The 10,513-nt window shown below is 42.7% G+C and overlaps 2 protein-coding genes across 6 annotated transcripts in view; both read right to left on the bottom strand.

Annotated features, from left to right (window-relative positions):
• cd34 (CD34 molecule) overlaps positions 1 to 300 on the bottom strand; it is a 33,474-nt gene extending 33,174 nt beyond the window's left edge. The window contains exon 1 of the mRNA XM_071477241.1: positions 17 to 300. The gene's annotated coding sequence lies outside the window, so the exon portion shown is untranslated. The remainder of the gene's footprint in view (positions 1 to 16) is intronic.
• A 590-nt stretch (positions 301 to 890) lies between these two features.
• plxna2 (plexin A2) overlaps positions 891 to 10,513 on the bottom strand; it is a 298,677-nt gene continuing 289,054 nt past the window's right edge. For all 5 annotated transcript variants that reach the window (XM_071477215.1, XM_071477217.1, XM_071477214.1 and 2 more), the window contains 5 exons: positions 9,911 to 10,101; positions 9,159 to 9,328; positions 8,834 to 9,046; positions 8,377 to 8,527; positions 891 to 4,911 (listed from right to left, as the gene is read on the bottom strand). In XM_071477215.1, coding sequence (XP_071333316.1) covers positions 4,816 to 4,911; positions 8,377 to 8,527; positions 8,834 to 9,046; positions 9,159 to 9,328; positions 9,911 to 10,101 — 821 coding nt within the window. In that variant the 3' untranslated portion in view covers positions 891 to 4,815. The remainder of the gene's footprint in view (positions 4,912 to 8,376; positions 8,528 to 8,833; positions 9,047 to 9,158; positions 9,329 to 9,910; positions 10,102 to 10,513) is intronic.

Here is a 10,513-nt window from a genome sequence, read left to right as displayed (position 1 = left end):
ATTCAGTGTGACTTACATTTTCCGGGGATAGCATTGTCGCTGTTGTCCACCACGAATAAAAGCCCATAAATCCACTTAGAAATAGTTGAAAAAAGACGCTCCAGATCTCGCCTGAGAATAACCATATTTTAAAGTATTCTTCAGGACTGAAGTTTCCCAGTGATAGCTGTTTTTACATCCACGAGTGCGTTGGAAACAGGAACTACTAATAGCTAATTCGGCATACTTTTAATGCTTCTAGTTTGCTAAGATATAAAAATATATAGGCTAAAAACAAGTTGTAGCTCACAGTCTAACAGGAAGTGACAACCCTTGTCTTAAGAGAGGAAGGACAGAGGATGTGGGCTGGCCGGTGTACCAGCTACAAGTTGTGGGTCTTAAAGGTCCCATATTGTATCGTGAGATTATAAATTATTGTGTGATTATGAAGCAGATCTAGGGTCTATATTAATACTGTGAAAGAATCAGAGCGCTCAGTCCACAGAGAAATGCTCACAGGCAGTATTCAGAAACTGAGCCTTAAAACAAGACATCAGGACTTCTGTAACTTTGTGATGTCACAACAAAGCAGTCACCACTCTAAGCCATGCCCCAAGCCCAGTGCACCTGGACCCACCATCCAACCTTGCAGGATTTGGTTTCTCTGTGTTTACTTGAAGTCTATATTTTTATTCGTCACTCAGATAACAGTCAGCGACTGGAGCTCCAGGGAGAAGACTGAGAGAGATGTAAAACTACACTGAAATAGTTTTTTGTACTTAAAACCACAAATATATCTTGTGTAAATTATGGGATTTTCACTTCAGTTTGATGACATCAAGACTCATGATTGTCTCTTCTCTGTTTGTCTGAACTGGGAGGCTGTGCAACAAAAAAGACGCAAATACAGATTTCAGCTCTATGCAATTTTTAACCAGCAAAGTTTATTTATATATAACAACAGTACAAAGTGAATCCTTGGCTTGCAAAATAGGTGTGCTTCATATTTACAATAGGTACACAATAATATATTATCATAACAAAACCAAAGCAAATAAAAAACAAGAGAACGACCTTTTTTAAATACTTTAAGTTTCTTACAATTTTCACAACACTTTTATAAAACAAGAAGAACAGACAGCCATTATTATTATCGTCATCATCATCATCATCATCATCATCGTCATCATTGCCAGTAATTACTATTTTACAGAACTCCAGTGTCTACAAAGGGTTTGTTTACAATGTGTTTAAAATGGAAGGATACTCATTTTATACTTGGTGATATTTTGACTTGAGATTAATACATTGATCTGGATTTCAGTTCCTCTGTCTGATGCCATTAAACAAACAAACAAACAAAAAAAAGCTGATTAAATGCTTTGTTTTATATAAGGAATGACGACATGTGCCAGTCAAAACCACAACACCATCTCTTCGGCAACACATTACACCGAGAGCAAAAAAGAGTGCACAAAGCATCTTCAATTTGCAGTCAGCTTGAGCTGAAATGAGGTTGTGTTTATGAGCATCTATCCATATCACAACTGGCAGTCAAATGGGATTCTGCGCTGCAGAAAGAGTAAACAAACTTCCCTCTTCTCAGTTCAAACTGAATTAAAAAGGTTCCCAGAATTGAGTGCACAGCATGGAAACAAGCTATTATTCAACATTAAAAAAAAAATCTCTTTCACAAAAAAAAAAGGTGCATTCAGCTGTAATTTAAGACGTGTACAAATGGGCTCTCAGGAAGAATTGCAGTTCGACTAATGATGGCGCGGATCAATATGGAATACCAGGCAGAACTAAAGCATGAATTAAAACGCATGCAAAAAAATCTCACAAGACAAAAAGGAAACATCCTGGTATAAATGATCTCTGAGAGACCAAAAAAAATCAAAGCCACTCTACTAATTTGCGTGCCTCTGATTACGCTCGTCATTGTTCTGAATACAAGGGGGAGCTCATCTACGAGTTGGAAGGACTCTGATAAACATACATTTCATCCCTTGGAAAAGGAAAAGGCATTTAGGTCCTGTTAAAATGATAAAAAGCATTACTCCATACAAGCAATGTGAGGTATGAGGAGGATACAATTCTATTCGCTGGAATTGGGAAGACACCTTAATCAAAAGGAAGAAGCTTCATGTTTTGTGTATGTACTGTATGTGTGCGCCATTGTGTACCTATAGATGTTCATTACTGGGGTTAAGGAGCGAGAAGGTGCCTTTTCAGACGAGGGAGCACATTACAGCTACTCTTACCCACTTCTGCCCCCACTGGCTGGACTTGGTAATAGCATGTCAATCATCACCTCATCCTACATTTCTCCTTGCCTACTAGTTTGATGTTTCTCTTTTTTTTTCTCTCCTTTCCATCTCCTGATCATACTGTGCACACAACTAACTCAGATCAAAGAGCAGCTTCAAAGCCAGAGCAGGAAACTAGAGCTGAAGGGGTTCTCTCTCTTTCTACCTCTCCCTCTCTCCTCATTTCTCGACACTTCTCTTCAAACAGCTCAGGCAAACCCAGTGCTGAGCGAGGCAATGTCTGCCTGAGCCAGGCCGTACCCTCTTCACCTTTCCTTTTACTTTATCTCGCTAAGACAGTTCGCAGCAGACTGCCTGGGCCAGGTATCAGTGAAAAACCGCTGGGCTCTGAAACACTGAAAGGACTATGCCCGAGTCGAGGACTAATAAGATCAGGAACGGTAAGCAGGTGGGTATCTAAGGCCACAGAGAAAAGAAGCACCTTTCGCCCACTCCTGGTGTTTATCAAGCTTTCAGCGCACACAACTGCAGTATACTGTACAAACCTTTAATACTACCTATTTTCAAGTACTTGATGTAAACAACAAGCAAATATATATATCTTGGAAGAAAATGAAATCACTTATCCAGACGACGGAGTCTACAGTTTGTTGTCATCCAGCTAGAAGGTTGGAAGGTTATTTATCAGCCTTTTAGCTTGTGACTGTTTGGTTTAAGTCAGGAGACGCATCCACGTAACAAGAAACATGCTCTGTCTTATGTCTGTGTTTTTGAATTCTTCCCTCATCCCGAATTCTCTTTTCTCCTGCTTATGTTTTGTACCTTTCATGACATTTTAAACACACCATTCCAGTTATACAAGCTTCAGCTTCAACCGGCTCTACACTCCAATGTGAGAGCTTTGCTCTCTCTGTAAAGCATAAACCGATTTTTGACACATTAGAAGAAGGATCTGAAACGACAGGATCTTTTGGCACTTGGTCAAACTAGACCCACGCAGCTAGGCTTCTTATTGTTCTGTGTGAAAGCATGGAGTGGTGGTGTTCGGGTAAGATCTCCCATCAGCTAACGTCTCAAATGGCCAACTAGAACTGGCTTGACTCATTGGCACTTGATAAAAAAATCAAAGATGGACCCTTAAACACTTCTGATGTGTGACAGCATGCATGCAAAGTACACATAAAGTTGATCAAGTTCCCAAAGAGATACAAACAGTGGATATATAATGGAGAGTTTTAGCCTACGGACACCAACCGGTCTCGCCTTGTGTCTACTAACCGCTAGCTGTGACAGCCACGATGCAGACGACACACACTCTCCTCTAGCAGAGATGTGATTTTGGGTAAATAATGTTTGGGAAGTAGCTGGATGGGCCGGAGGCCAGGACAGACAATTGGACCTGTTCACTTGACGAGCTGCTGAAAATATCCAAGGAGCTCAGTTCAACCGAGCCCCTCTCTGTTTGCAAAACTCAAATAGACATACAATCAAACAAACAAACAAAAAAACAAATAAAAAAAAAAAACATTTTGTACATTCACATACACTGATTGGCAAGTATTGACCGGTACATACACGGATGACCTAACTGCTGAAGAAAAGCCTTGGACACCAATACACTATAGACTTCATCTCTGTCATCCTCAGTTTAGGTGCAAGCATGCTGGCTGAACTGTGACCACCATGAGCGGAGTTCATTCGACTCTCGGATGATGAGCGCAGGCTCCATGATTTCCTGTACACTTCTGATTGGATAAAGAGCAGCAGACGTTCTGTCCGTGTCGTGTGAAAGCATCAGTCCCGAGGAGGCAAGGAGCGAGAGAAGACATGGACCATGGCCTGTTTTACTACCACACCACCCTGATGTAGTGTCGCACTCTTAACGTCTCTATACAATAACACTTGTGGCATCCTGGGTGGGTATTTCAACTGCAACTGATAATATTCAAATGTACAAGTACAAAAATAAAATCTGAGGAATCTGAACGTTAAACTCAGCCGTCCGACATGAGATCTGCTCCTGTGCTTCTTCTCGCCTTTTTTTTTTTTTTGTCTCCATTTCACACTCAGATGCGAGTTTCTGGCTGAGTAGAGAATGAATCTGCTTCTCCATTTGCTCTCACAGTCTTTGCAGGAGTCTTCCTTAGTATGACGCACACACACACTCGTGCACACCCACACCCACACACAACATACAATTTCCTGTCGAACAGAGAAAATTTCCTTTGAGAAAAACAAAATAAACACAAAAATAAATAAATAAACACAAGCCATGTTGCTGCCTTCTCTGCTGATGTTCCTTCCTTATGCCGTTATCAGCTCCAGCTGCAGGGGCCTCTGTCTCAGTCTGTGGCCCCTCAGCTGGTACCATCATGAAAGGAAAGAGGGGAGTATTACAAGTTAATGCAGTTGTGTGTCTGTCCGGCTGTGGTTACAGAGATCCCAGGTCTGGTTCGTGGTTGTAGCCCCCACGATGAGAGGTAAGTAATGCAGGACCCTTTTGGAAGGTCCAGTAGAGACTGTGGTCCTCTTTCTCTCTCTCTCTCTTTTTCATCAGGGGTCACTCTCAGCTCTCGAAGGACATGGCAGAGATGAGCTGCTCCACCTTGTAGGCCAGCCTCTGCTTCCTCGCCTGTTCATCCTGCTCCAGAGCCGCTGTGATCTGTAGAGAATAATAAAAAAAAAAAAAGATCAAATATCATTCATAAAAGACACACGGTGTGATTACATCCTTGTTGTTTATGATGCAACTATAAAATTAGATCTGATAACATTTAACGGAGAATAATGGGTGTCTGCTTCGGTTCAAAACTGACAATTATGAGAGAGCATTATGCAGCGGAGCATATATTTCTAGGTCTCTATATGGGCATCACATGAAAGGAAAAGAAAAGAATTACATCACTGCCTTTGTCTTTGACAGCGCAGAGAAATATTTGTGTATTAGCCTTTCCCGTTTTATCTCCTGAGCCCCATCTTGTAAATTTGGCATTTGTCAAGTTGGGTTCAAAAGGGATCCAGACAGGCTCCCCTCTTCGCTCTCTCATCTGCTGTCTGCCCTGTCAGGATGAATCTATGTCAGAGTGACACCAACATACATGGCGAAGGCCTTTAATATGAAAAAAATAATTCAATATGTCTCCATCACCTTTGAAATGGATCTGTATCCATTATTTCAACACATGTGTATGTGTTTGCCACGGGAGATCAATTTCACATCAGACGACACCAGACTGGGGTGCAGTGTTCCAGTCAATAATTGATAATTCAAACAAAATAATTCATTAGCCCCCTCTTATGCAATGTGTAATTTCAAATATTCTGAGATAAGAGATAAATAATGAAGGAATATGGGAGAGAAAGCATCACCGACATGTTTATCCTTGTTTTAAATTAGAAAAAGAGTTTTTTTGGTCACCTATTCACGCTCAGGGTCACCCAGGGGCTGTGTCAGCCACGATAGGAGACTACATCAGTCATAGATATTAATAAAATATCTGGTTTGTAGAAGCATTTTGTCAAGCTAACTCTCCCTGCTGCAAAATAACACAGTGCTACGTTTATTTTTATTCTTTCAAGACATTTTATAAGGCGTATCATGTCTCAGCTGACGGGAATATCATTTTGGTGCCAAAGTCTTTCAGCCAATCAGAGCCACAATATTCATTTTCAGGCATTTGGTTTTGGCAGGCTGGAAGCACTACCACCTTTTATGCTTTTTGTCTAGAAAACATGTCAGCAACATTCTTGTTCTCTCTTTTTTTTTGCACAGCATGGCAAACCTTTGTTTGCTGCCTGTCCTGCTGCAGAACATAGTATCTGCCTGCCCACCTACCATCTTCCACTCATCTGCTTAAGTGCTCTTAAAGGCTGGCAGCTACTGGCAGAGCGTTTCCTCCTCCTCATCGGGCCAGATAGCAATCTATTATTAATCTGTGGCGCTGTATGCAGGTGCAGCTCCCACTGCCGTCTCCCAAATCCATTTAAGTAGGCTGCAGCTCTGGCCTGGTTATAGCCTCACACACGGCCCTTTGTGAAGGGGCTGAGCAAGAATGAGCAGCCGTTAACTGTGCAAGATGAGGTTTTACGCACTGCACTCTGAGAGACAGCAGATACTGCAGGAGCGACGGGGTACATGCGAAGAGTGCACGTGTGCAAAACGAGCGTGTTTGCATGTGCCCGACAGCCACGACTGCAGAGGCAGCAAAAGCAGGCGTGTGAGATTCATGGAGAGCAAAGGGGAAGCTGACTGGATAATGGGTAAAAAGAGAAGGAACGTACAGGAAGAAGGAGGGAGGGAGAAAGTAAGAGATAGAGAGAGAGAGAGAGAGAGAGAGAGAGAAGAGAGAGAAAGCGAGACAGAGAGAGAGATACTGTGGTCCAACGTAAAGGTCAGGCTAATGCTTCCCAGAGGAGGAGCTGACATTAGAAGCAGAATGTCTCCATGAATGCTCTCTCCTTCTCTTTCTTCCCTATCGTCCTCCCTCCGTTTTAATGCTTCCTGTGATCTGACAGTGTGTGTGTGTGTGTGTGTGTGTGTGTGTGTGTGTGTTGCCTATGATTCTGCTCATGAGAGCCCTATATAACAGAGAGCCCACTCCGACTCAGCACAGGCGAAAGGACAGAGCGCCATGCTGAGAGCTTGTAGACATTCACTTTCTACTCCACAGATCAGACACGCCGCCTTGTTAAGCTCGGGTCTCACTAGACCTCTGGGCTTTGGGGAAGTCTGCTGAAGACTCTGAGCTGACCTCACTAACCTTTGCCTGATATGAATAGTCTGGGAACACTGAGGGGCAAGATACGTACGTACATTAAAGCATGGGGGTAAATTCGCGGCACGCCTTTCGTTCAGTTTGCGCTCGCAATCTGCCTGTAATTAGCACCTGATCTACTAAGGCAGCAGCTCATTACGCAATCAGTGCCCGCGACTGGCCTCCAGGTAAAATCTTCAAGTGAAGGAGCTCAGCATGTGGTTCAGAGGAGGGATTGGTCTGAGATCACCAAGTTCAGAAAATAAATTATGCTGCACAGTGATGTCCAAAACATTTAATAGGGGGCACAGGGCACAGTTTAACTGCACATGATGTAAATTATGATATAATATAATCTATCTGTAGGAATTTATACGGTTAATGTGTTGGGAGTCATTACACGGAAAAGGCAGAGCGAAAGAGAGAGAGAGAGAGAAAGGGAGAATATAGAGAGAGAGATAACAGAGCAGAATGGAGCACCAGCAGCTACAGGATGGAGATGGTGTTTATATATGGGGGATATTTCAATAAGTTATACAATCTAATTAACAAAAACAATTTCCTCAATTTCCCATCCTCTATTTGCTTGGAAAATATGTTACAATATAATAATATGAATTATTACATGAGAGTCAGATGTTATCATTTCTATTCCAGAGGTCACTAAAAGGTGGACCTTGCTCCATATCTGGACCCAGACGTATAAAAACCTATAAATTACTGATAATTATTCTTTTTGACTGATTCTTTTTTAAGTGGTGGAGCTTTTCTAGCCTTTACAGCACTGGACATGTGAGGCTCTGCTGCCCAGTCACTGCGCCTTGAGTCAGTGAGATACAGAACCGTGACAGCGATGGTGAAATTAGTTGGAAGAGTGGGATTGGTGGAGACTGTTGTAACCATGAAGAAGAAAAACAGAAAGTCAAGCTGTACTTTTTATTGCATTTTGCAAAATTAAGCACTTAATTGTGATTTAATTTTTTTTTCAAAAGTCATCTTTTAACTAGTTTATTTTATTATATATTATGATTATTACCTTCCACACACACCGCCCCACCTCCCCACCTGACCAACGCTCCAGACCTTTGTATGAGGATATTTGTCTAACAGGGACCTCTCTGAATTTGAACTGAATAACCCCTGTTCTATTCCATTTTTCTTTTTCCTACCACAAACTGTCTTGAAATAAACCTCCGTTATTGGTGCCTCTTCAAAATTGATTCTTATAAACTGTGCGAACCTTGGTGACTCCTGCCGAAATACAAACCACAATTTTCATATCTCTTCCATCAGTTTTAGGAGGAAGGCACCATTCACCGCTCTTTCCAAACAACTGTGTTCATGTTCGGCGTGTGTGAGCAAATCTCACTAACCTCCTCACTGTACTTGCTGACGTAGGAGTAGATCTCATTGAGAGCACTGAGCATGTTGAACTCTGTGGAGTGGAGTCTGGCCTGTTCTGCCAAATAGGCGTTCATGTCCTGGTCGCTAATGGCCGGCAGCCGGTTGATGTCGGCGTAGTACCTGGGGACAGAGGCAGGGGGCAACACTTGGCATCACCGAAAGAGACTCACTTTGTCGGTGTAATCGCTCAACTGAGACCTAAATTCTTTTTTTAAACCACAACATCACTTCCACTAACAACACACAGTCACTCACAAAATGCTTTTTACAGAATCTGGTTGAGAAGTAAAGGCAAGAAGAAAGAGAATTATGTATCAATTTTCCCAGAGATCACAGTTTTTATTTTAAGAGGATACAAAAAAAAAAAAAAAAAGATGTGACAGTGGGGATCAGGATGGTGTGTAAAGTGACTGTGGCGGCTCCTACCTCTCGACCCAGCTCTTGTAATTGGGGATATCTTTAGCGTAGAGCAGCTTATTGGATGGGGAGTCTTTGCCCAGGCGGTGCTCTGAGGTGGAGCAGGAATCCATAAAGGTCTGAGCTACAACAGACAGACAGGCGTCCGTAATGCTGCTCTTATGGATGTCAAACACGAACTGCGGGTTCTTGATCACGTTCACCCAGAAACGCAAAGGAAGGCTGGAGGATGGAGAGGAAGAGAATAAGTGAGAGACAGAACGATGTTATCTCGACTCGGTCAGTTATATCACGACGTTGAGACATACTGTGTCTTTAAGAAGAAGGTCCTTACCAGTTGCTTTTCCACGTGTGACGTACGTCTGTGTCATGAATGCCATGTTTGTCTGCCTGCTCATCCAGGAAGTCAAACATGTATTTGATGGCCAGGGGGAGAGTGCTCCCCCTGTGAACTGTGCTGAACAACGTCTCAAAGAGATCGTCCACAAATTTTTGTAGAGTACCCTGGGAGAGGGAGGAGAGGAAACGGAGATTAGCAATTCATGGGCACCAAGAGATGAAATGTACACCCCCAAAAAAAGTTGCGGGAAATTCACCCCTCCCACCATTGCAGGCGATTTGCAGGATCGATTATTGATTATAAGAGGGGTGATGTAGCTCTCTGTCCTGTACGTCCCACCATCACAACTAAAACCAGAAGGGGACAGAGGCTTTGCAGTTCCTGCTCCAAAATTATGGAACCAGTTGCTGTGAGATATCAGATGTGCTCCGTCCATCTCTATCTTTAAATCCCAGCTAAAGCTGCTAAATTTTTAGTCACTGGCCTTTACCTTTTTACCTTGACTTACCTTTTAGTCCATTGTCACGTTCATAATTGTGTATTTGCTGCATGTTTGTTGTTTCTGTGTACAGTGGAGTTAATACGCCTTCCTTGTGTTTTACTTATTTTATACATTTGTTTCACTTTTATTTAATTTAATGTCCTTTGTGCAGCACTTTGGCCAGCTCAAGCTTGACTTGAAAAATGTAAGATAACTGTGCATGTCCTAATAATACAGATAGAGGAGATAGAGGATACTCATGTACCTTGGTAGCTAGTAGCCTGGTCAGATAAATCTCAGAGACCATCTTGCTACCGCGGTCTCCTTCCTTCTGGTCCCCATGTTCATGGTTCTTCACCAGGTGCCACACCTTCACACCGCTTTCCAGATCAGGGGTGATCATGGGAGCACGCGAACGCAGGCTGTCGGGACTGCCCGTGTAGCGGAATGAAGAGTCTGTCAAGGAAAGACAAAAAAAAAGGCGAGAGAGAGAGATACAGAATTACTGCTAAGCCTAAATGACCGTGATAACAAAAGCTTCCCTTTGGTGCAGCATTGTGTAAATTAAGCACACACCTAAAACAGCACACTCACACTAGCAAAATATGTACACACACACACGCAGACACACACACACACAGCCTGTCTCTCATTTCCATCTCGTCTTTGTAACTCATTACAAAGCTGAATCCTCAGTGCACCTCCTGCTCTAAGCCATGCTGTGAAGGAAATTGCAGTGGTGGATAATTTCATAGAACAGCAAAGTAATGAAAGGGAGGGGGAAGTTGCTGTGGTCCGTGGCATCGCATTGATTATTGGCATTGGCAGCCTTATTGAAGCTGGAATCCTGGATGACAAACAAGACGAG

This window comes from Trachinotus anak, unplaced genomic scaffold (genome assembly GCF_046630095.1).
Source record: "Trachinotus anak isolate AG129_WGS33_773 ecotype Australia unplaced genomic scaffold, CSIRO_AGI_Tana_v1 ptg000004l, whole genome shotgun sequence".
NCBI classification, from domain to species: Eukaryota; Metazoa; Chordata; class Actinopteri; order Carangiformes; family Carangidae; genus Trachinotus; species Trachinotus anak.
Note: the sequence above shows the minus strand (reverse complement) of the source record. Positions and strands in the feature narration are given on the sequence as shown.